The sequence below is a fragment of the Camelus ferus genome, chromosome 4, assembly GCF_009834535.1.
Source record: "Camelus ferus isolate YT-003-E chromosome 4, BCGSAC_Cfer_1.0, whole genome shotgun sequence".
Classification (NCBI taxonomy): domain Eukaryota; kingdom Metazoa; phylum Chordata; class Mammalia; order Artiodactyla; family Camelidae; genus Camelus; species Camelus ferus.
In genome coordinates, this window is record NC_045699.1 from 68,492,872 (window position 1) to 68,517,716 (window position 24,845).

Sequence of the window (24,845 nt, forward strand, 5' to 3'; positions counted from 1 at the left end):
CGGAGCTCGGGTGGCTGAGCTCCCGCCTTAGGGGCGGGGCCCCGGCTACCCTGCGAGCTCTGCCGCGGCGTTCCACCCTTCCGGCCTCGAGTTCCATCCACCTCCTCCACCTTCCGCCCCGCGCCGGCTGTCGGCGCGACTGTCGCCGCGTTCCATCGTCCCGCGGCCCTTGCGGCTCTCAAGCCCGCAATGTCAGGCCCCAACGGGGACCTGGGCATGCCGGTGGAGGCGGGCGCGGTAGTCGAGGACGAAGGCTTTGGGGAAGCAGGTGACCTGGACGGGGAGGGGATGCTGCTGAAGCGACTTTTGCTTTCTCGGGGGTGCCCTCCTGGGAATGGGGAATCGAGGCCGGGATAGGGGCCAGGAGAGGACCGCAGAGCCCTCCCCATCACCCGCCCCAGGGTGGGTCCGGAGCTGCAGGTTCCCTCCCGGGGTTCGGGGCGAGCACCTGCGAGCGGGCCCCTGGAAACTGCAGCATTCGAGAACTGTGGGCAATCGGCCCCGTTTTACAGATGGGGAAACTGAGGCTGCTTCAGGGTCACTTGCCCTTTTGGGACTGGGATTTTCTCAAGCCACGTCTTTCAGCCCCTGTGGAGATGGAGGCTCCTAAGGGAGAGAGGCCTGGCGTGGACCCTCTTGGCTTAGCAGGAGGGGCTATTTGGGTGGGCGTGCGGCCCTGCTGAGTCAGCATCCCCAGCTACCTTTGCTGGTGTGGCCTGGAGCCCTGGCACATGTGGCTTGCTTACAAAGCAGCCTGTTGCCTGCACAGCACTGCGGGAGTTGGGGGTTGGGGGTGTGGAGCGAGAACCATCAGCTCCCTTCTCACCATCTGGAGCCTCAGTTTCCCCATCTGTAACATAAGAATAATGGTTAGTGTCTTCTGCATTGAGATGCATCAAGATTCAATGAGAAAACGAACGGAAAATATTTAGTAGGTTCCAAGCATGCAAGTGTTCTGTAAGTAGTTATTATTATTCCCTTTAGTATAATAAAGATTGGTTTATTAACTTAGAGGGCAGGGCTTAGTAAATGTGGGGTAAGTATGGAGTCTGCTTTTGGTTTTGTTTTGAGTAACAGCTTTATTGAGTTATAATTCACATAATATACAATGTGTCCATTTAAATTGTACAATTCAGTGGGTTTTAGGACATTCACAGAATTGTGCAGCCATCACTACAGTAGTTTTAGAATACTTCATTGCTCAGGGTCTGAGTTTAATGAGGAGGGTAGAGTAAGTGGGGGAAGTGGTAGGCTGGCAGGTTTGCCAGGTCTACTGCTGGTAAATAGCAACCAGGTGTGGTAATTACACTGGCAGCTGTGGTGGGAGCATCTGGAAGGGCCTCCCAGGAGTCACACTGAGTGGAAGTTGGCAGATTCACAGGACTTAGCATATTGGGGGGGGGGGGACAATGTCCCCAGTGGAAGGCAAAGGCTTGGAAGTACCCTTGACACTTGACACAAACAAAGCCTAGCCCCAGTAGTGGAGACACTTGTCCCCTCTCCACCCCATCCTTCTCCTCGCTTTTGTCTCCTGACCAGAATGTGAAATGTTGCTAAGAGTGATCATCTACTAATTGCTTGCTGTGGCCAGACCCTGAGTTCTTGATATATATATTTGAATCCTCACAACAACCCAGTTCTTATCCCCCTTTTGCAGAAAGATGCAGTAACTTGCTGGGATGGGACAGAGCTGGGATGAAAACCCAAGTGTCCCTGCTCCCCAAGTCTGAATCTTGGCTCTGCCCTCAACCAGCTGGAGGACCCCAGGCAGGTCTCTTCCTTCTTGGGCCTCGGTTTCCCCATTTGTATCATAGGGTATTGGACTCTCAGAGATAACAGAGATTTCCAGGACTCTGTCCTCTGTGAGTTGTGCCAGCTCTGGGCAATGGGTGCTCTTCCCCCAGACCCCGAACGCAGGCACATCTTCACCTTTATGCCAGACACTTTCCTCCAGCCCTGGCCGCTTCCAAACACTGCCAGCCATTTCCCCTTTTTTCCCAAGCTGGCAGCTGAATGTATCTGAGTCATAGGCTGGCTCAGAACTGGGTCCCGCAGTGGGCAACAGGCCCAGACCTGGGGTCCTAAAGGATGTTTAGTTGCTGAGAGAAGCAGGTCAGGAGTGTCTGTGAAGGAAGGAGTGATGGTATGGTGTCTGGCGAAGACCAGGGAAGGATTCTTGGAAGAGGAGGTGTTTGCAGCTGGTCCTTGAACAACTGTTGTGGTTGAGGCATTCTGGGTGGCAGGGACAGTTGAACAGAGGCCAAAAGGCTAGAAAGTCAGGCTTCATCCATCCATCCATCCATCCATCCATTCATTCATTCAACAAATGTTTCCTGCGTGACAGTGAAGGCACTAGGGAAACAGCAGTGAACATAAGACCACTCCACCCCTCACAGAGCACATGCTATAGTCCAGTGGGGGAGACAGACCAGCACATAATCACAGCAGTCAATCTGGAGGTGAGGGCCATGGAGGAGTGAGAAGGCAAGGGGGTCAGGAATGGAGGCCTGATCCAGTCTGGGGCACTGGGAGGGCCCCCTGTGGCAACATCCACGCTGAGACTTGAAGGATGAGAGGGGCTCATCCAGGAGGTGAGGAGGGAAGGAAGATAGAAGGAGGACACAGCACATTCCAGGCAGAGGCCATAGCCTGTTCAAGGGGCCTGGGGTGGGCAAAGGCAGGTGTGAGAGAGGAAAGGAAAAGACAGGGGAGGCGGAGCCAGAGAGGGGAGTAGGGCCCTGGAGTCTGCTGGGAGCTTTATCCTGAGGGCAGGGGGAACCAGGAAGGGCTGTAGAGTAGGGTCTGCTCAAGGACAGAGGCCTTGATTGCCTGACTCAGGAATAGGGACTCTGGCCTATAGGCAGCTGATGGAGGAAATGGAGAGGAGACTTGGTACCTGGCAGGATTTCCTAGGCAGGACGCTCTGGCTGACTTCCCTGTGACCACCCTAACCCTAGAAAAAAAGATGGTGCACTGAGGTGTTTCTCCAAAGCTTCGCCTCTTTTGGTATCCACCCATTTTCCAGACGGTGACAGTGAGGCTCAGGAAGGAGTAGGGTCTTGCCCAAAGCCCTTTTAGAGGCAGGCTAGGGCACAGTGGGGGTAGGGGGGGGTTGCCTGTGAGCCCTGAGGAGATATGGGACCTTGGCTTTCTTTCCCCTTCCTCCCAGAATACGCTGCCATCAACTCCATGTTGGACCAGATCAACTCCTGTCTGGACCACCTGGAGGAGAAGAATGACCACCTCCATGCCCGCCTCCAGGAGCTGCTTGAATCCAACCGGCAGACGCGCCTTGAGTTCCAGCAACAGCTTGGGGAGACCCCCAGTGATGCCAGCCCCTAGGCTCTGGGAGCCCCGAGCCAGGCCCCAACCCTGCCTCCCTGAGCCAGGCTCTGGCCTGAGCACTCACCACCTGGCTTAGATACCTTCTCAAGGGCTGGCCTACAGATCTCCTGGTGGGTCTGCTTGCCTAGGCCACCCTTCTGGTACTTCCCTCAGTGTGCCTGGGCCAGCCCCCTCCCTCCCGGCATCCCCTCCTGGGGCCAGGTGTGGGCCTGTGACCATCCACCTTGCCTGCCTGCCCTACTCCTGGACCTGGATGCTCCCCACTCTGCCCAGGCCTGGAGTGTCCACATTAAACAGGTCTCCAACACCACTGTGCCTCTCTCCTCTGTATCCCGGGATGAGGACGGACCCCAGTGGCCATCAGAGGCGAACAGGGCAGTGGAGGCATTCCAGACATTGATTACACACTGGGGGCTCACAGGCCTGGTGGGGGGGCTGGGGTCTTGGCCTTCTTATATTTTTGGACACAGAGGTACAGGTGAGGTCAGGGCTTCCTCCCTACCTGGTTTGCTCCTGGCCAGCAGCTGCTTCCCTAGCCCCAGCTGAGACAGCGTGCTGTGTGACCCTGTATGATGTGCTCAGCTTCTCGGTTCTAGGGCCTTTGACTAAGGCAACCCAGAACATGCTGTGCAGCCACGGGTACCACCCTCCTGCTCTTGGCCTCGGTCCCCCTAGCTGGCCAATAACAGGGAAGGTCTGGTTGTCTCTCTCTAAGGGTCTTTCCAAATGGGGAAATAGAACCAAAGAGCCAGTGCAACCTGGGCCCCATTCACTAATGATTTATCACAGGGTCAGCTGACAAGAAGGGTGGGGTCCTTGCTAGTGACATGAACTCAGAACCAGAGGGCCTGAGCAGTGAGGCCCCCCACTTCTGCACTTCAGCTTCCACAGGGTTGGAGAGAGGCCAGTACGAGGGTCCAGAGCTCAGGCCCAGGGTCAAATCCTGGCCACTCACCAGATGTATGACTTTCAACAAGCACTTGACCTTGCTAGGCCTCAGTTTCTTCATCTATAATTTGGAAATAACACCAGGACCTACCTCCTCGGTTCACTGTGAAGACGGAACAAGATCTTACTTGAAGGCAGTCCTCTCCTAGCCTGATGTATTCTTAAGAGGAAAACTGAAGCTCAGAGACATGAAACACCTTGTCATCTCAGAGCCCCTGGTTAGGGAGCCTGTCTCCGGCTTTCTAGCTCTGCCACCACACTACCTAGAGAGGTGCACTGCATCCCGGGCACTGACTGAGAGCTGGCTGAGGGTCCCCGCTTTCCTTGTCCACCCAGACAGAGGTGCTGACGGGGACTATACAGCCAAACTACCTTCTTTTATTGGATTTTGAGTAAAAACAACCATGTCAAAGTCTCTGCACAGACTCCTAAAACGTAGCAGATCTGGACTCAGATGGGGCGGGTAGGGGGCGGCCCCTCCCTCAGCTTTTGAGGCGGCTGGAGCGCCGGGGGAGTTGGGGCTGAGGGGGTTGGGCCGTCACCTTGCTGGGGGTTTTAGCTGTGTCCTGGGTGCTGGGCTGGGTGAATGTGCGGCCACTGGAGGTGAACAGAGCAGTCAAGGCGTTCCGAGCGTTGATTGCACATCGGCGGCTCACGGGCCTGGTAGTGGGGCTGGGGTTCTTGGCCTTCTTGTATTTCTGGACACAGAGAGTGCAGGTGAGATCAGGGCTTCCTCCCCACCTTGGTGTGCTTCTGGCCAACAGCTGCTTCCCTCGTCCAGCTGAGTCAACGTTGGACATGCTGTGTGACCCTGTGTGACGTGCTCAGCCCCTCTGGGCCAGAGCTCTGGAGCTAACAGCCTGGCCCTCAGCACCCACCAGAACAATAGGAAAAAGACTGGCCCCAACCTAACTGATTCCTTTCATGGGCAAAGCCTCTTTTTGGGGGCTATGCCCAGGGGCTGAGGCCAAGCACAGAAGGGAGGTGGCCATTGGCCATTCCCATCAGCTGGAATGGAGTCCGACTCCCTGGACAGGGCGGAGTTGGGTAGGAGGCCTGACTCACCTGCAGGTTCTCAAAGTGGGCCAAGGACTTGCAGTGGGAGAGCTGCGCCCCCGAGTTGCTGTGGTAGAATTTGTGGCAGATGCGGCAGATGTAGCCCATCACGGGCACCAGGAAGTCCACACCTGCGGGACAGCAGGATCAGTGCACTCACACCCCCCATGCCAGCCAGGCGTCTCCCCGTTTCTAGGGGACCATTTGCTCCCCCACCCTCCAGGTGTGAGAAGAGAAGAGGACGAGGGGCCAGGCTGCTGTGCTTAGGGTCTGGGGGGCTCGCCTGGAGGCTGGGCCTGAGGGCCACAGTGCAGGTGGGGTCAGCGCTGGCATCTTACCGTATGCGGTGTTGGGGCTGTAGGTCTCCGAGTCTTTCCACTCCTCTATGGATATATCCCTGGTTCTTACCTGGAAACAGACAAGTGTGGGCCTTGGTTGGTTCTGGCTTCCCCTAGCCTCCTCCCAAAATGCAAGTGGGGCCTGGAGCCCACCCATGCTCTTCAACCACACTCCCTTTGATTTCCAGGAGAGCTTTTGCAAATGCTGATCCTGCTCAGCAGAGTACCCTTCCCAACCTATGCTTTCTCGGCTCAGCTCAAAAAGTCCCCTCCTCCAGGAAGCCCTCCTGCTCCCACATAGCCATAATCCATGCCAGGTATGCCCAACACATCACATGTGTCATCTCACTTAATCATAATAACTTTCTATGGTTTGTCCATTTTACATAAGAGGAAACTGAGGCCCAGGTACGTTAACTCACTTGCCCAGGGTCACAAAGCTGTTTTATGGAGAAGCAGGGTAGTGAACCCTGGTGGGCCCCAAGCCCCGGTTACATTTTTAACCATGAGCCCCCTGCCAGCTCCCTGAGTTCCTACCTGATGCTGCAGCAACCTCAGTCCTGGGGGTGGGTTTCAAGTAATCAAGGACCCCTTGTCTCACCTGCTGGACATGGGCCCATCCAATGAAGCCATCTGGTTCCACCCACTCAGCCCCGCCATGCCTAGCATTGCCTTCCACCATTTACCAGGCAGACAAACGTGGCTTCTAAGGATGACACCCACCCTCTGGGCTGTGGCCCTTCCTTACAGTCTTGAGTAGGGACTATTACTTCTAAGCAGAGGAAACTGAGGCTCAGAGACGCCAAGGTGCTGGCTCATGCTGCCTGCTGAGTAGCAAAGCTGGCCTCACTGCCAACCAACCTGCTTAGGGCTGGAGGACACCCATGCAACCCCGCATCCACAGCCCCTCTGCACAACTCCCCCTTGGCTGTCCCCTCACCACCCTGGACTGTAAGAGGCAAGCTCTGTGAGAGCAGGAGCCAGGCCTTGGTCCCCACACACGCCTGGGGTCCAGGACCAGGGCCTGGCCCAGAACAGGTGCTCCAGCAACATTTGTTAAAACTGAAAACTCAGCCCCTCACTCATGGGAGGCAGCAGAGCTGGGGTAGTTAGAGCACGGGCTCTGGAGTCTCACCTCCTGGTATCCAAGTCAGTGAGATTCTGCTGGGGAAGTGCTTGGTACAGGCCTAGTAGATAGTAAGTGCTCAAGAATTGTTGACTGTTCTTGCCAACATCAACATCATCACCATCTTACACTGACTTTTCCTGTATATACCACATAGTTCCCCACTCCATGCCTTTAGTGATGCTGTTCCCTTGGCGGAGGGAACACAAGTGAGAATTTCAGCCAGACTTCGAAGATCTTGCATATTTTACCTGCTACCCTATAGCTGTCATGATGTATATTTACATATAGTCAAATAGAATACAGTTCCTATTAATACTAAGTTGTGCCTACAAATGCCAGCACAACCCTCCTGGCCCCTGAGAGGTTGGGTGAGGGCCCTCCTGGGCTGGGAGTCCAACCTCCAGCCTCCTTCCCATGCTCCCTCCCCCCAAGTACCTGCTTGCAGAATTCCTCCTCAACCTCGATGTCTTCTTCATCGTCGTCGTCTTCCTCCTCTTCTTCATCGCCCTCAAAGCAGCCCACAGCATCCACTGTGATGAAGTGGTCCTCATCTTGGCCAGCTATCTCCTTCTCAAGCATTTTCAGCTTCCCCGGGAGTAGGTGAGGGCTCAGGTCAGCTCTGGGCAGCCAAAGTGTGACATCCCATCCCCCCTGCACCCCAGTGAGCTCCAATCCCTCCAAATCTGCTCTGAATTTGGACTGGGATAAACCTCAACTTGCTGTGTGGCCTTGGTCAAGGCTCTGTACCTCTCTGGGCCTATGTCCTCTGAGGGAGCTGAGGTTACCTCCTTGGCTTTGTCCTTGTGCCCCTGGGACTTCACATGCTCCACAAACTTACGGGGGGTCTTGAAGTAGCGGTTGCAAGCAGTGCAGAAAGGTCGCAGGGACTGCTTGGCGATCTGGGGAAAGGAAGGCAGGCCAAGTGGGCAGTGGGCAGCATCCCCAGGGGCAGCCAGGCAGGGCCCAGGGAGACACTGCCTCCCACCTGCAGGCCCACCACATCTGTACTCAGCTGGCTGTGTTCCACAGAACACAGGCAAATACATCCCCTCCTAGTGCCACTGGCTATAAGATGGAATGGCAGATGGTAACAGAGAGACAGGACAGTATCAGAAGACAGGGAGAGAGGGAGGGCACTTTAGGACCCCCAGGAGCCCTGAGGCTGAATGTAGGATGAGATGGTCCCTTGCCCATGCTGGTCAGATGGGGAAACTGAAGCCCAAAGTAGAAACATGACTGACTCATCGAGAAGCCACACTTCTGAGTTAAGGCCACGCAAAGACAAAGACTGACATTTACTTTCCACCCCCCACCTGGGCTCCCTCCTTCCCAGCCCTCGGCTTAGGGACGAGGCTCATGTGGTGATTTCACAGCACAGGGGCCCTCATACCTTGTGGTCCTGCGTCCTGCGGTGCTGGATCAGGTCCCCCATGTAGTAGAGCTGGCAGATGTTGCACCAGCGCCTGGGTGGAGGCTCTCTGAATGGTGATAATCAAAACAAGTACAGTGTGACACCATGTTCCTGCTGGAAAGACAGCAGCTCTTCTGGATGCTCCGTAAATGTAATGCAATTCCAACAGGATCGTTTTTGGAAACTTAACAGAACAGTTTTGAGGTTCATCTGGAAGAATACTTAAACAAGAATAAGAGAGAAAACTTGGGGGCAAATGAGACTTAGAAGCACTTGGGATAACAGGAGGCCACCAGGATGGTGACGTAACTGAGGAAATTTGGCCTTTAGAACTGCTCTTTATCCTTCAGTTTGAATGCCCTGTCTTGGGAAGGGTGGGTATAGCTTGGTGGTAGAGTGTGTGCTTAGCATGCACAGGTCCTGGGTTCAATCCCCAGGACCTCAATTTTTAAAAAATGCCCTGTCTTTCCCAGAGCTGTTCTTAGCCCTACCCTCATTCCTCCACCTGTCCCCATCCCAGGAAGCCAGGCCTCCCCTTGGACCCTAAAGTGCCAGTGACAAGCATTTTCCATGATGGATTGGGAGGACCTGATTCCTTCTCTGCCCTCACTGGACTGGGAGCTCTGGGAGGCCAAGACCTCACCCCAGAATCCCCAGCGCCTGTCACAGGATCAGCCCAGAGTTTCTACCTGTTTCAGACGGAAAGGCAGCCTATCTGAAGGACTGCCAAGTCAGGATTCAAGGGGAGATGTCACCAGGAGACACTGTAACAAATCCTCTGCACCTGAAGCTTATTAACAGCTTGGGCCGCATCCTCCCAGTTTTCTTCTGTCACAAGATCTATTTTTATAGAATCAAGCTCATTCTGCAAATGCAATTTTGGATCCTGTTCTAAACTGACATTGCATCATACATATGTTTCCACATTATCAGAAATTCCCTACCATTGTCTTATTTATTAGTTCTTTCACCAAGTGGATAAGCCTTAACTGACCTAACTAATCCCCTAGTTTTTGGATATTTTAGATCATTTCCAACTAAATTTTTTCACCATTACGTTAACTCTGCAAGGAACATCTTTGTCAGTCACCTTTCTTCTGTCTTTATGATTATTTTGCCTAAGTATAATCCCCTAGGTTGGCAAGCAGGGGGAGGTTTAAAGCTCGAGAACATACTATTCAGAGCCACAGGGAAGCTCTTCTTGAAGTGAGAACTGGGTAACCAGAGACACACCAGCCTTTGGGGAGAGTGCTCCCTGTCACTCAGGGAATGTGAGCAGGGCCACCCAAAGGCCCCTCCTGTCCCCTCACCCTGCATGGGGAGCTTCAAGCTGTGACCCTCTGTAAATGCTCATGGCAGGGGCCCTGATCACCGACCCAGCACCTATCCGGCCTGTGAAAGTGTTTAATTTGATCTCCATACGATTTGTTTCATTTTGTTTTAACTCTGGACTAGCTATTAACATTTTGAAATTGAGAGATTCACATACAAACCTGGGTTTCTAGATTCTTCTGAAAAACTAGGAGATCTGGAGCCGAGGTGCAGCCGTCTCATGAGACAGAGCCCACACCCCCCAGGGTGGCCTGAGCAAATGCCATCCTGTTTCTCTCACTAAACGCCTCCCAGCCCCTGCACTCAGTGACTCCTCATAGGCTTGTGAAAGGTCTACCAGGACCTCTTATCCAAAGAGCTGGTCCCAGAATCCAGGAGGGCTGACACTTCTGATGGAACAAGCTCCCATGACAAAGAAAGGGGGAGACCCAGGGAAGCTCTAACCTCGGGCCACGAGATGAGCAGATCCTGACCATCATGCCCCCGTTGGAGTCAGCTCACATGCCAGGGGAGCAGAGGTCTGTGCCACAACCCTCTTCCCTCCCACATAGATGGTCACACTGTTCCTGCCTGGATGGAACCCTAAGAGACTGTCTAGTTCATGAATTTCTGCATTATACCCTTCACCAGGCCATTTTACAGATAAGGAAAACTGAGGCTCAAGGACACACAGTTAGTGATGTGAAGAAGCCTCTGAGGAAGGGCAATGCTTAACCCAAAGGCAGACCTTGTGGATAGCAGATTCAGGGCCCCTCTCAGGCTGGGCTGGCTTGCAAGACTGCTGACTCCCCTCCCCACCCCCATACAGAGCCTCTGAGATCCCTGACTCACTCGTCCTCTCTCTCCAGGACATCCCGGGGCACAGGCAGCAGGGACAGGAGGCAGGCTTGGCTCATGTGCTGGATCTCTCCGAGCCGCTGCTGGTGCTGGGCCCCCGACATGTGATCCTGAAACTCCTGCAGCAGACGGGAGCAAGGAAGGGGCGTGAGGAGTGTGAGCCCTGGGACAGCGGGCAAGAGTGGGGCCCAGGGAGGCAGGCGGCCTCCAGCCTCTGCTTCACGGCCACCCCACCACCGCTGTGAGACCGTTTCACACACAACACAACCCTACGTAGGCCAGAGAAGGATGTAAACTGAGGCACAGAGTGAGCACACACCCGTCAGAGCTTCTGCTCCCCCCAGGGCTATGAGCGCCTCTGAGGCAAGGAGTAGTCTGATCAACTTCCAGGTCCCCACGGCTCTGCTCAGGCAAGACTCAGAGTGACGGAGGCAGCAACAGCAAAAGTAATACGAGTCTGACGCTGTGATTCATGCTAGGCATGCTCAGGCCGGGTCTGCAGCTTATGACTTCAGTGTCAAGTCACTGAATCCCCAGAACCACCCAATGAGGTGAGATCTAAATACTTCCCCAACTGACGCATAAAGAAACGGAGGCACAAAGGATGAATTCACCTTCCAAAACCCACACAGCTGGTCAAAGCTAATGTGAACCAGGTCCACTCAGCTCTAAAATCCTGCCACCCTTGGCTGGTCAGGAAATGTTTTGTGAGTAAATGTACAGCTGCCGTGAGTGAGGCTTTGGGGACCATGTGGCCACTCAGGCAGCCGTGGGAAGGGCAGGCTAGGCATCGCGCACAGACCCCAAACCCTCCACCTGCCCACTCGACTGCCCCACCCACCGGGCCCAGGGGGCGGTACCTGCTGGCTGCTGCAGTTGGCCTTGCAGATGTAGCAGAAGAACTGAAGGGCCTGCTTGGAGGGTGTGCTGGCTGCGGCAGGGGTGGCGGAGGTGGAATCGCCAGGCCGAGGCCCAGGTGTGAGGGGTACAGTGCTAAAGGCCCGGCTGTCACTGCTCTGCAGGATGGTGACCTTCAGGGAGCCCCCGGCACCCCACACCTACACCAGGAGCAGGAGCAGAGCTACCACCAGCTGGGCGCTTATGGTGGGCCTGCCCTGTGTTAAACATCTTTGAGCCCTTCTGATAGCCCACTTTACAGGTGGGTAAACTGAGGCTCCGAGCTGTTAAATGACTGCCTAAGCTTGCATAGCTAGGAAACACCACAGTCAGGATTCAAATCAGTCCACCTCACTCTAAAGTCCACCCCACTCCACCCTCACTTGACGTGGAGAAACTGAGACATGAAGAAGGGAGAGGATTTGGCCACAGTTACACTGTAAGGCAGGGCAGGGCCCGAGCCCCAGGCACAGGCTTCCATGCTGTGCTCTCTCTGGTAGAACAGCGTTACTGGGTGGGGCCCTGGGGGCTCTAGTTTCAGAGAAGTGGGCTGGAAGAGACTCTTATCACCACAAGTACCTCCAGATCTTCAGAACAAAGGCATGTGAAGGCAGCACATGAGAGTCTGATGAACTGCTGTCAGACCCAGTCTGGTCTGCCCACAGACCCAGACAGACAGCTGCTGTCACGTTTCACAGGTCGGGAAACACGAGGGGGCAGAAAGAGGCCTCCCACCACTAGGTGCACCACGTGGTCCTCATCAGCATCTCTACCCACCCCTAGCATCTCTCTGGCTCTTTTTTCACATTCTCCCACATCCAGGCCACCGGTCAACTCCTCCTGGCTCTCCTCCATGCTGACCTCTGTGCCCACTGGCTCCGGTGAGGCCTCCTCCGGGCCTGAAATGACAAATGTGCTCTGTTTCCCATGGTCCATCTCCCACCTGGGCCCTGAAGAACTCAGGCCTGAGAGCCACCCTCTCTGCCGACAGCTGGGATTTTGAAGCCCATGGTGGATACAGCCTTAAACACCAGATCCAGGCCCAGTCCTCAGTCCCAGGCAGCACCCAGTCAGGGCTGGACAGGGCTGGAGAGGAACACAAGGTCCGGGCAGAGCTGTCCCATCACCGGGTCAGCTGGGAGCCAGTACTCACTTACCTGCTCCAGCTTCTACCATGTTGGGCGGCGTCTCCAGCACTGTGGAGTGAACCAGAACTGATGTTTTCTCTGATGCCGGCACCGACACCTGTGGCTGCGTCTGAGGCTGTCTCTGGGCTGGCTCCGGTGGCCACAATGGAGGTTGTTCTGGTGGCTGCTCCAGGGGCCGGACCCTTGGCTGTGCTTCTGTCTGGACCTGGGGATACGTCTGCGTCTGTGCCTGCTTCTGCAGCTGTGGCTGTGCCTGCCTTGGGGACTGTGAATGTGACTGTGGCTGCATCTGTTTTGGTGGCTCTGCCTCCTTCTGCAGCTGCAGCCGTACCTGCTGCGGCACTAAGAGCTCTGGAGAGGTCTGTGTCTGCGCCTGCTTCTGCAGCTTTGGCTGCACCTGGGCATCCAATGGCAGCATCTGTGGCTGAGTCTGCGGCTGCGCCTGGGCTTGGATCTGCAGAACCTGTGGCTGGAATCGTGGCAGCACTCGGGCTTCCAGTGGCTCAGACAGCAGCTCGGGTGTCTGTGTCTGCTTCGGTGCTCTTAACCGGGTCTGTGGCTGGACCTTTGCCTGCAGCTGCCCTGGAGGCCCCTGCTCTGTGGGCTCCTCTGAGCTAGGAAGGATCAAAAGATCAAATTCTTATCTTCCAGTTGGCCCCAGGGCTCCCAAGAAAGGTCATGATGCAGGCTCCAGTCCTAGCTCTGCCACATACAAGCTGGGGTTTGGAGCAAGCCTCTGGCTCTCTGGGTCCCAGTTTCACCTAAGTAAATTAAAAGGATCACCTGCTCCCCACCTCCCACAACTTGCTAATATGTATCCAAGGCCCTGGAAGCCTGCCCACCCTCTGGCCACTCTCTGAGGTCCCAGATGTACATCTATACCCCTCCAACCTGGCCACCTCACCTGCCTCCAGGTAAGGGTCAGTCACAGCGAAGACACCAGTCTGTCTGGCTGAGAGCCTTCCCAGGTAAGGTGCAGAATTAGGTTTGACCTTCCTCCAAACCCGAGACCAAGCCCTTTCCTTGCTCCCTTGAAGGACCCCACCCCACCTACCCCAACCCCCACCTCTGCAGGAATGAGGGTACAGGGCACCTGGGCCCCAGCAGGTGTTCAGCATCAGTCACCTCTTTGACCTTTTAGCGGGTGGCTCAGATGCCTCACAAGACTCAGGCTTAGGTGCTGGAGTGTCTTTCTCCTTAGCGATGCCATCTGGGCAGTGGGGGGAGTCTTGGTCTGGAATGGAGGGCAGGTGAGTGGCGGCCATGCTGGTAGAGCACATACAAGCTCTGGGAGAGGGCGCCTGGGCTTACCCCTCCCCCCGCAAGATGCCTACCTCCCACATCTGCCTCCATGACCCACCTGCACCCACCTGCCCCAAACCAGCCTCCCTCCCTCACCTTCGGGTGTGTCTGTTTGGGGTTCTGCATCTTCCTCAGACCCCTCGGGGGGGTCTGACTTGTCCTCCATGGGCATCGTCTGAGAAGAAGAATCCTGCTTCCTTTTAGAAACTGTTTCTGACATCTGCCACCCGCCCCTGCAAACAGTCCCTTGCCCAAGAGCGGCTGCAACATGTCCCCCAGGGAATGAAGGTGCCTGGCCCCAGAGCTGCCAAGAAAAGATCCTAGACACCCCAGGAATCATATCTGAGAGTTCCATCTAGCAGCCTGCCTGTTAAGTGAATACAGGTTTGGGGGACACAATGCCTTTTCATGGTCCACGGTGCTGCCTTCTGACTCCCTCGCCCCTTCTCCACAAAGCAGCCAGAGGGATCCTTCTCAGATGGAAACCTGATCATGTCTCTTGTCTCTTTCAGGCTGAAACTGTCCTGTGACTTCCCAGAGCCCTGGAGTATTCCTTCCTTACCCCAAGCTGGAAACTGTCTCCCTCCCCACCCCCAGCATGATCTGGCCCCTACCCCACGCCCACCCCTCCAGCCTCGGCTCTCCCCACGCTCCCTCTCGCCCTTTGTATGTCTACACTGGCCTTCTTTCTGGTCCCCCAAAGCCCCAGGCCTTCACCCAGAGCCTCAAAGGCATTTCTTAGAGGAAGTCCTCCTAACCTGAAAGCAGGTCCAGACCCCCTAGTACAGGTCCCCAGGGACCCTGGGATTCCTTTCTGTGGCATTTTCCACAGTCATAATTAATTGGCTGGAGCATTATTTGCATTAATGTCTCACCACCACCACCCTCTTCCTCCCCAGCCCAGGATCTCCAGGAGGGCCGGGCCAGGTGTCTTCTCTGCACCACTGAATCATCTGCAGGAATTTGCTAAATGAACAGGTATTTGCTAAATGAACACACAGCTCCAGATGGTTCCAGGACACCCCAGGAAGGCCCAGGAGTCCACCTGCAGCTTCCCATCCCTCCTTCTAAGCCCCAAGAACCAGTGCTGAGTGGAATCCTGTACCACATGAGGCCTCCAGGCCCTTCAGAAACTACTCAGCTCTCACCATGCCCCTGGCCTACGAGTCAGGAGGGCCAGACTCTAGTTCTGTCTCAACAGCTGTGCAGCTTGGGTCAACCTCCACCCAACTCCCTGAGCCTCAGTTTTCCCATATGTAAAATGGGGGCAAGGAGGGGGACACTAGGCAAGACCATGTTAGGACAAGCCCGACTGAAAGGTCAGAGGCCAGGATCCCTCTCTGGAGGGTAATGCCTCACCTCTAGATGTGAGCTGGCCCCAGAGCAGCCAGAAAAGCTGCTCACTCCCCTCCACATCACAGGAATGCTCTCAGGAGTGAGGTGTGTGCAAGGAACTGCCAGGCCATTCAGGGACAGGACTGACTCAGGGAGGAGGTTATTTCCTTTAAAGTCTCTGAGTCTTCCTACTTAGGTCAAGGAGAGCCTCCTGGATCTGATGCCTTCCACCTCTCAAAGACTCAAGGAGCCGAGATGGTAGAGGCTCAGAACCTTCAGATGGCAACAGTGTAGAGTTTAAGATTTTATTACATTGTTTTATCCCCAACCACCTTGCTGTCACTTCTATGTGTGGCAATTAATTTTGAGTTTTTAAACACTTCAGGTAGTGATAATAATGTTTCCTTTTTAGATAGATGTAACAGAGAAGCAGCTAGTTCATTTAAAGCTGTGCTATCCAAGACAGTAGCCACTAGCCACACATGCTGGGCTTTTAAGCACTGGATTTGTGACAAGCTGAATTGAGATGTAAGCATCAAATACACACTGGACTTTAAAGACTTAGTACAAAAAAGAAAAAGAAAAAAAAAAGAAGGGGGAAAAAAAGGAATGTAAAATGCCTTGTTTATATTTTTATATTCATTATATGTTGAAATGGCAGTATTTTTCATATATCGGGGTAAATAAAATATGTGAGTAAAATTAATTTCACTTGCTTCTTTCGACTTTCTTACTGTGATTACTAGAAAAATTTAAATTACATGTATGGTTCACATTTTATTTCCACTGGGCAGCACTGACTTAAAGAAAATTGTTAGAATACACCTGAAATGCATACAATGTTATATGTCAATTACCTCTCAGTTTTTTTAAAAAGAAATGTTAGTAAATAATATTAGTAATATTAGTAAATAATGTAAGTAGTAAAAAAAAAAAGCGGGCGGAGTAAATAATAGTAACTGGTGGTGTTTTGACATGGCAGAAATCACACTGGAGTTCAGGAATATCTGAAGTTTGGGACACACTAGACAAGTCTAACTACCCCCATCTCACCATTTTACAGATGTGGAAACTGAGGTTCAAAGAGGCGTACAAGCTGCCCAAGGGCCAGTGTGAGCTGGAGAGGGTAGAACTGGGCTGATCCCCAGGTGAGCCCTCTCCCGTTGCCATCCACAACTGCTCCACCCCAACCACAACTCACCTTGCGATTAGGGGTCGTGGAGGAGGAGGTCCGGGCCTGTTTCTGGGGGTTTCGCCCTGAAAGGTTGAGCTGGGAGGGGTTTATGGGGACCCCGACAGGAGGAGGGCCCAGCAAGGACTGCCGAGTGGCCTGGGGAAAGAACTGCTGTAGATTTGGGGTGGCCATCTGGGGAGGTGTGAGGCTAGGCGCCGTCAGGTTTGGGGTTGCCAGGTTGTAGCTGCGGAGGTTACCTGCAGGTAAAAAGAGGGGAGAAGAAGGATTACAACTGTGGTTGGGTGGTAGAGGCTAGAGTCAGGCGTCAGTCCCCCAAAGCATCATGGCAGATTGACAGATAACTTCAAAAGGGACCCTTCCCACCCAAGGGCAGCCAAAGCGAGAGATGAGAGACGAAGGCCAGGTCCCACCTGGAGCATTGGTGGGAAGGGGGCTTTAGGGCTGGTTCTCTGCTCCAGCTGGGGGAGTGGGCACTGCCTTCTCCCTCCCCAAATGCCTCCCTGGTCAGAGGCTTGACCATCCCCAGCAACTACACTCACCCTCAGGCATGCTTTAAGGGAACACCTTAAGTTATGTGAAAGATTCAGCACAGGACCCAAAAGGAGAATCAGCGAGATGACTGGTCTCTGGAATAAGACTCCCCTACCAACACCAGCTTCCCTTCATCAAAAGTCTCCTGGGAGCCAGGCACTTGTTTAACACTTTCTAAGCATGACCTCAGTCACTTGGCCCAGCCACCATCAGGGTAAGTATTACTGTCTCTAATGGTGACAAAACAGAGACACTAGGTGGAGGAGCAGCCTGGCCAGCATCTCAGGGAGCAGCACTGCTGTCCACTCACTGGCTCCCAGACAGGATTCCAAGGGTCCTCCTGACTCCTCCCTCTCTTTACCACCCCCCATCCAAGCCAAATCCTATCAACTCTCTCTGCTACCCTTCTTCCCAGTGTAGTCTGAATCCTCTTCAAATCTCCACTCCTACTGCACACTGCCCTCTTCCAAAGCTACTTTATCACTGGTGTGAATTTCAGCCAGTTTCACATTGGATAGCAGCAAACAGTGATCTTTCTGAAATCACATTCTGACTTCACCCCTCCCCTTGCCTACACCCTTGCATAGCTCCTTGATGCTTGGGAATGAAGCCCACTCCTCCCTATGTGAGGTCCAGCCCTGCCCTCCTCCCCGACCTCCTTGCTTACAATTCTCCTCACGTAAGCCCCCACTTTACTCCAGGCATGTGCTCCCATGTATCTGTCAAATAAGCCTGGTTTCTGCCTGCCTCTGGGCCTTTGCACATGCTGTTCCTGCTGCCTGGGCTGTTCTGCCCCCACTACATCCCTATCATCCTGCATTGCTCCCTTTTGGTGATTCTCCTCTGGGAGACCTTCCCAGACCCTCTCTGTGTCACCAGAGGCCCTAACTTTCCTGTTCTAGGACCAGCTGCACAATTTCCTTGTCTGCTTTCCAGTGCTCACCACCTAAGTGCCCTGGGAACCTCTTAATGGCAGGCACCTCATCTGACTCAGAGGTCCAGCACTGGGGAAGTGTTTGACCCAATAAAGTACAGTTTAAATCCTTGCCCCAGTGCTGGGAGGGGAAGCATAGGGATTAAGGGCATGCATGTGTCAGATGTGCTGGGAGAGCTGGTTCAAATGCAGACTCTATAGTACAAACTCTGTGACCTTGAACAAATTAGTCCCCCCTTCTTAGCATCAGTTCCCTCATCTGTAAAATGGGAATAGTAATAGTACTTAACTCACAATGTTTTATGAGAATTCAATGAGATATCAAGTGTACTTACTAAGTGTATAATTAACATTAACTTAAAAATAAATACATATACACATATGTGCAGAGAGAATGCCAACCAACTCTTAAAAACAGTAAGATAAAAGATGGCACACTCTAAAAGAAAAATGGATGAAGGACATGGACAAGTCACAAAAAGAATTACAAATGTTTAACAGACAAATATAAAATGTTCAACTGCACTAGCACTCCAAGAAATGTAGTCTAAAACATTAATGACGTAGCTTTTTTGCCAACCAAATGAGTAAGTTAGATGAATATATACATTTATACATAAAAGCATATAATACCCAATGTTGCCGTGGGCATGGTGAGGCCGGCACTGTCATACGTGGCTGGTGGCATTGCAAACTGGTCCAGTCCTTTGGGAAAGCAATTTGGCAATACTTATCAAGAGCCATTAAACACCCATCCCCGCCCCAACCCAGCCACTCTACTTTTGGGAATCCATTTTAAGAACATAGTCTCAGGGGTGGGTAGTGCTCAGTGGTAGAGCGTGTGTTTAGTATGCATGAGGTCCTGGGTTCAATCCCCAGTACCTCCATTAAAAAAAAAAACATTAAAAATAAGAAAATAGTCCCAAACATAATATTCATTACATTATTTAAAACAGAAAGAAGAAGAAGAAGAGGAAGAAGAAAAGGAAGAGGAAGAGAAGGAGGAAGAGGAAGAGAATGAGGAAGAGGAAGAAGAGTGCCTAGAAAAAAATAGGAAGAAATACATCAAAACTTTAATGGGTGTTTTTTTTTTCCTTCCAGAGGTGAGTTAGTCTGCATGTGACAACTGGGTTTTCTCATCCTCTTTTTAAAATAATTCTTTCACTTTTCTTTGAAGAGTGTGACTAAAATGAGAAAGAAAAAGTGAAAAATATGTATACATTGTGGGTCCCTGTGTGTGGTTTTATCTCTCCACTCATCCATTTATCATTTGTAAGCCAGCTCTCAGGACCATCCACACTCAGGTGGCCCCGGGGAGGGCTGAAGAGTGATAACCATCACATCTTCTGACCTGGCTGCATACCCTGCTGGGAGGCAGGACAGCCTGGTGCCTCAGAACACAGCTCTGAAGTAAGACCTCTAATCAACACCTACTCGATATGTGACCTTGGACAGATGATCCCTCTTAGGGCATCAGTTTCTTCATCTGTAAAATGGGATCATGAGTGTATTACCCCTTAGGGTCATCAGCAGAATCAAGGAATTGGGTTGTAAGGGCCTCAGCAGAGTGTCCAGCCCAGAGGGACCACCCAGCAAGCCATAGCTACCCTGTGGGAGGGGCTGGGTCTGAAGATGAGCTGGTCCCAGATTTCTGGACCCCTGGATTACTCCTTTGGGGGCTGACGTGTCAGGAGCAGCATCTTGGAAGGAAGAGATGAAAGACTGCTCTCCATATGGGGAAACTGAGATAAGGGCACAGGCTTAATGTAGAGGGCTAGAGACACCCACTCAGAGATCCAGGGGGTCAGGAGGCCCAGGCTTCAGTCCAGCTCAGCCACTGCTGATGCTGTGTGACCCAGGGCAAATGACTTCCCTTCTCTGGGAGCTAGGTCTCCTCATATGTCAAATGGGATGTAGAGGAGGGTAGTCAAAATACAACTTTCCATCCATCATCTCATCTAACCTGAATGTCAGCAAGGTGTGCTGAGTAATATCCACAGAGCTAGCTAGCACCATGGCAAGGGCACACCTCTGGGATCAGGCAGACCCGCATTCAGCTGAGCATCTGTAAACTAGGATGCTGGCAGCAGTAGTAGCAGTACCTCTCTCAGGGTTACTGTGTGGATTTGATGAGATTCAGTGCCATGGGGCTGCTGGGGAGCTACCGCTAAGATGAAGAGAGACAGGGCCCACAGTCATACCTTGCAACTGCTGCAGAAGCAAAGCTCTCTGCAGCACAGAGCCGTTGAGGAGGGAGGCTGAGCTGGTGCCCTGGAGATTCAGGAACTGCAGCTGTGGCTGCTGCTGGGGGAGCACCCTGAGTGTTGAGAGCATGTGTCAGAGGATCACCGAGAGAGTCAGACCCTCCGTCTTCCATTAGACCTCTCCCCTCCATTCTCTGCCCCCCTCTACAGCAGACAGAGGGTCCCCTTGGGACGGGAACTGATGACCTCCAGGACTCAGACAGGGATGCCCCTGGGAGAAAGGGTTGCGATGGGGAGCTGTAAGGCATGGGTCTGAGGGGCGCTGCTAAAGCGGCGCACTCCTCCAGCGGGGAGCTCACCTGCCGACGGCCATGGGCAGTGGGGCCTGCGGTGGGGACTGCTGGAGCAGCTGCTGGAGCTGCTGCAACTGCTGCTGCTGCAACTGCTGCTGCTGCAACTGCTGAAGCTGCTGCTGCTGCAACTGCTGGTTGAACATGGTGGCTGAGGGAAGGGACGGAGTCAGGCCGGATCCCCGTCACCCATCCCTAGCCCGCGCACGGCCCTCAGATACTGCTGGCTGAGCTTCACAGCTACAGTCCGGGTCCTGCCCAGAGCGTGCCCCATCCTTTCAAGACACCTTCAACTCCACCAGCAGCAGGCTTCAACCATTCTCCCGCCAATTTCCCTTGAATCTTCCCAACAGTGCCTCCAGCAAATGCCCAACCCTGCCCTCCATCTCTCCAACTCTCATCGCTCGGTGCTTCCAGGAGCAGCGTCCGACACAAACACACCTCCCACCCCACCCTTCAGCCTTTCTTTGCGCCAATCACGTGCCGATGACAGCCCCTCTCCACTCACACTCCTCTGATACTCCCGCCCTGTCCCTTGTACACATTTCATGTCAATAACATCAGCCCCCGCCCCCACCGCCACCTTTCACTTTCGTCCATTAACAAAGTGGGGGAAGGCTTCCCTCCACCTTAATCCCCCCGATTCCGCTAACCCCTTCCTCTACAGATAGAGCCAGCATTACACTTCAAATCCGGTATCCCCACCTGCCCACGAAGCCCGCAGCCTCCATTCAAGTAGCCCCTAAATCTTTGGACGCCCCCACCACCTCTGCTATGCTCAGCCCGCGCACCTCGCCTTGCAGCGCGGCTTTAGCCACGGGAACTGCTCGGCCTTCTTCCCCCTCGGCAGTCGCGTAGCCCCCACCCGCAGGGCGGGCAGGGCGGGCGGGGCAGCTCCAGCTTGTGGCTCTCGGGCTTCCTGAGGCTCCGCCGGGGCCTGTCCACTCGGAAGGCCAGTCTGCCGGCAGGGCCGCGGCAGCGCCCTCTGGAGGACGGGAGGTCCGGGTGCCCCGGTCGCGCCGCGAGATCCTTTCCCGCGCACCCCGTCACGCTGCGCCGGCGGCGCCGGCTCACCAGGCGTCAAGGAGGCGGCGGCGGGCGTGGCTCCGGGCTGCCAGGGGACCCTGGGTAGCGCAGACTCTCCGCCCCGCGTTCTCCGTGTCGGGAAGGGGCGAACTTGAGACCGAGATCCTTCTGTCGCGCTGAGGGGTCTGTCGTCTGGCGGCGTTATCTCGGGCGACTTCGAGGAGGACCATACCCAACCGACCTCCCCGCGGCCGCCACTGTCCCGCGATCAGGGGGCCCCGCGCGGGGCTGGGTGGGAGGAGGCGTGCGACCCGCTGTGCATTCGGGGAGGAAGACTTGGCGAGAGGGCGACCCGAACGGCGAGGCAGAATTCGCCCTGGAAGGGGGTGGGGTGGTCAATTTGAAAGTGTTTTTTCTCCGATTTGACTCGGGAACCTTTGAGGACGGCTGAGTTCAATGACAAAAAAACGGAGCTCATCCTCCCTCTGAACGGCCCCGCCCACGAAGACCCTTCAATTACGACTCTGTTCCGCGTCCCAGCTCCCCTCTCCTCGGTCCCCACTCCAAGTCACTGAGCCAAATAATCCGCGATTACTGAATAGCAATCTTTTCTGTTACTTAAAGCCGACCACAACTTTAACAGCCCTAGGCAATGCGCTCCCTTCGTATTATGCGCCGACCTTGTGCCGCAGGGCGCACGGTGGCGCTAGGGACGCGCAGAACTGAGGTCAGCCCAGCGGAGACCCGAGTGTCAACTGCAGTCATGTGACAAGCGCTGCCCTAAAGCTCCGGACGGGATCTACTGCAGCCCCAGGCGGTCGCAAAGGTGCCTAACTCTGCCTGGACTTAGAGGGGCGAAAGCGGCTACGAGTGGCCGGAGGGAGGGGCTGGGCTGGGCTCAGGGGTGCAAGGGCCGTCTGGACGAGGCAGGCTTTGAAGGCGGGCCTGAGGAGTTGGGTTTTATCGCCCAGAAGGCAGGTAGCGCTAGGGAAGGGTGTGACAGCATCATATCCACCCAGATCAGAACACTCGGCTCTGGTGAGAACCAAGATAGAGGCAGTAGGGAAGGAGAGGTGAGGTCGAGTCAAGATCGCCCAGGCTTCCAACCAGACAGATCTGGGTGCTAGTCTTGGAGAGGTGCGGGATTGAACTGGGGCTCCACGGCCTTCTGGCTAGGCGACCCTGGCGGATGTGGGAGGCCTCTCTAAGCCTGTTTCTTCGTCTGTAAAATGAGTGCCCCCTCCCAGGGGGAGCGGGGTGTGTGGTGATGGTATTACATAATGTTTAGCACTGGCACCTGGCACAGGACGAGCTTAGCAAATTGCCAAAGTAAAAAAAAAACAACAACAAAAAACAAAAAAACAAAAAAAACAAAAAAAAACACCTAAATATAATGCTCATACTGGTGAAGGTAGGGAAGCCAGCGCTGGCTTCCTGTGTTGGTTCATCTTTCCAGAGAGCAATCTGCAAATTCGCTATAGAGATTCTTCAATGTGTTCTGCCCCTTGGCCTGGTAACTCCACTTGTAGAAATCTAGCCCAAGAAAATAATCAGAAACAAGTCTTTTAAAAGCCAGCAAATCGCTCACTGAAACGTTATTTAGAATAGCTGTCTGGAAAATAATCAACTCTGGGGAACAGCTAAATAAGCCATGGTGTCTGCCTCTTAAGAAATAGCACACAGCCTTCAGAATTGTGTTTTCAAAGTATGTTTAAAGACTCACAGTATGACGTGAAGTGAACTCAGCAGGTTACAAAACTGCATACACATGATGATCCCAGTTTTGGAAAGAATGTATGTGTATAGTGGGCTCATGGGGGGGGGTTCAATTTCTCTCCTTTTTTTTTTTTTCTAATTTGCTGTAGTCAGTTTGGTTGACTTTATCGTGGAGAGGGAGAGGACACTTTTTAAAATGTATTTGACCTTGTGCTGCCTCCTTGAAGACCAGACTAGATTGTGGATGTGAACGCTCTGGGGGCACTGTTTGGAGCTAGACTCATGTTAATTGCTTTTAACCAATCCCTTGCAGGCAAAGCCCTTCAATGAAGTATATTTAGAGGGAGAAGAGAAGCCCCATCTCTTTGCATCCCAAATGAAATCTGAAGATGAAGCATCACTTGGAGCCCTCATACATGCCTCTAATTTGAGATGCACTTTTATCATGAAATAGACTCATATTGGTGTGGATCTGTGTCCAGACCTATTCTGCTCCAGGAATCTACCTGTCTCTTCCCATAGTGATATCACAGTGTGATTATTATAGTTTTGGAGTATATTTTAATGCCTGAGAGCACAAGCCTCTGCTATTGTTATGTTTTTAAAAATTCTTGCCAATTCCCAATCATGTAATTTTTTTCAAGTAAGTTATGGAATGATTTTTGTCAAACCTCCCCCTCCACCCCCTGCCCCTGCCAAAATTCCATTGAATTTCAACTGGTGTTGCATGAAATGTGTTTAAGTGGGAGAAGCGAGGCCATCTTTATCCTGAGCTTTGCAGTTTAAGAATGAGGTAAATATCTGCATCTATTCAAGCCTTGCGTTCTGTTGTGGGTTTGCATGTTTCTTGATCTAGCACCTGCACAGTTTCTGTGGTGGCTTTTGTCACTATTTTCCCAGTATACATTCTAACCAGTTATTGATTATGTGTTTTTATCCTGTAACCTGCCACTTCCTCCCCTTATTTCTGCCCTCAATAATGTCATGTGCCCCTTGACAGTAGGATGTAGCCCGTGTCCTTGGGAAACCAACTCAGACCCCAGCACATCATGGTTGCTTGGGGAAGGTCAGTTAATGAGCGAATGAATGAATGAATGACTCCGAGATGCAGTTTCCTCCCTCCATCCCCAGGTTCATCACAGCAGCTCTTCCCTCCTTGAAATCTATGTCTATCACAGCACAGAGGCAAACCTCACGGAGGCACCCAGCACGGCACAGCAATGGAGTGTGCCCACGACCAGACACCGAGCTCAGAAATCCCAGGAACAGGCTGTGCTCAGCGACAGCTCCAGGTCAGACTAGAGCAGAGAAAAATGTAAGACCATATACTTATCATGTGACCTCCCCAGTAGCTGTCATCCATCTGTACCTTTACCTATTATTAAGCACAGTGAGGGGAACAGAGAACAGAGGTGGGGAATGACAGGGTGGGCACAGTCTTGCTGCTGCCCCTACCTTCCGGAGTGACCTGGGGCAGGACTCCTTCCAACTTAGGATCTTAAGCGTAGCCAACTCTGCTGCACAGGACTGGCTTGTGGGTAACAGGCTGTCTCCCCACCCACCCAGCACTTACCAGGTTCAGCCACAGTGGCTGTCTTCTGTCAAAGGAACCAAATTGCCCTCACAATGCTCTCCCTCTCCTCTCACTTCTCACCAGGCCAATTCCTGTCTAGTCCTCCCAGCTCAATTCAAATGTCATCTCCTCAGGAAGCCTTCCCTGATTACCAGATAGACTCTCAAAGCCCTCTGTCCACATGGGGAATAATTGGGCAACCTGGGGCCCACTGGGGCCTGAGATTCCCTTAAGCCAA

General features: G+C 53.3%; 2 protein-coding genes and 1 long non-coding RNA gene across 8 annotated transcripts; 2 read left to right on the forward strand and 1 right to left on the reverse strand.

Moving 5' to 3' along the window:
- Nucleotides 1-59: 59 nt before the first annotated feature.
- On the forward strand, nucleotides 60-3,655 carry C4H9orf16 (chromosome 4 C9orf16 homolog). Its single transcript, XM_032478548.1, has 2 exons — nucleotides 60-268; nucleotides 3,170-3,655. The coding sequence occupies exons 1-2, from the start codon at nucleotides 190-192 to the stop codon at nucleotides 3,340-3,342; spliced, it is 252 nt and encodes an 83-aa protein (XP_032334439.1). The 5' UTR covers nucleotides 60-189; the 3' UTR covers nucleotides 3,343-3,655.
- A 994-nt stretch (nucleotides 3,656-4,649) lies between these two features.
- CIZ1 (CDKN1A interacting zinc finger protein 1) lies at nucleotides 4,650-21,259 on the reverse strand. Of its 6 annotated transcripts, XM_014556876.2 has the most exons (18): nucleotides 21,084-21,224; nucleotides 20,302-20,443; nucleotides 19,940-20,055; nucleotides 18,372-18,443; nucleotides 16,280-16,509; nucleotides 13,840-13,933; nucleotides 13,567-13,675; nucleotides 12,773-13,055; nucleotides 12,451-12,646; nucleotides 12,071-12,192; nucleotides 11,257-11,454; nucleotides 10,391-10,515; nucleotides 8,207-8,294; nucleotides 7,602-7,715; nucleotides 7,252-7,401; nucleotides 5,688-5,757; nucleotides 5,359-5,480; nucleotides 4,650-4,991 (listed from the first exon to the last, which is right to left on the reverse strand). In XM_014556876.2, exons 2-18 carry the CDS (start codon nucleotides 20,436-20,438, stop codon nucleotides 4,776-4,778), a joined length of 2,442 nt encoding a protein of 813 aa, XP_014412362.1. In that variant the 5' UTR covers nucleotides 20,439-20,443; nucleotides 21,084-21,224; the 3' UTR covers nucleotides 4,650-4,775. The 6 variants fall into 6 exon arrangements, with proteins under 6 accessions (XP_014412362.1, XP_032334427.1, XP_006181946.2 ...); XM_032478536.1 differs by having other exon boundaries at nucleotides 12,451-13,055; nucleotides 20,302-20,423; nucleotides 21,084-21,259; XM_006181884.3 differs by having other exon boundaries at nucleotides 12,451-13,055; nucleotides 13,840-13,918.
- Nucleotides 21,260-21,265: 6 nt separating this feature from the next.
- Nucleotides 21,266-23,855, forward strand: LOC116663277. Its single transcript, XR_004319511.1, has 2 exons — nucleotides 21,266-22,144; nucleotides 23,348-23,855. It is a non-coding gene; the product is annotated as an uncharacterized LOC116663277 (long non-coding RNA).
- The last annotated feature ends 990 nt before the right edge of the window (nucleotides 23,856-24,845 follow it).

Excerpts from the sequence above, each read along its gene's own strand:
- C4H9orf16 (XM_032478548.1), top strand. The coding sequence starts at position 190 with ATGTCAGGCCCCAACGGGGACCTGGGCATGCCGGTGGAGGCGGGCGCG. Across the intron at positions 269-3,169 it reads CGAAGGCTTTGGGGAAGCAG|AATACGCTGCCATCAACTCC; the intron begins GTGACCTGGACG and ends CCTTCCTCCCAG.
- CIZ1 (XM_014556875.2), bottom strand. The coding sequence starts at position 20,438 with ATGTTCAACCAGCAGTTGCAGCAGCAGCAGCTTCAGCAGTTGCAGCAG. Across the intron at positions 20,056-20,301 it reads CTGCCCATGGCCGTCGGCAG|GGTGCTCCCCCAGCAGCAGC; the intron begins GTGAGCTCCCCG and ends CTCAACACTCAG. Across the intron at positions 18,444-19,939 it reads GCTTCTGCAGCAGTTGCAAG|GACTGGACCAGTTTGCAATG; the intron begins GTATGACTGTGG and ends GCTTTCCCAAAG.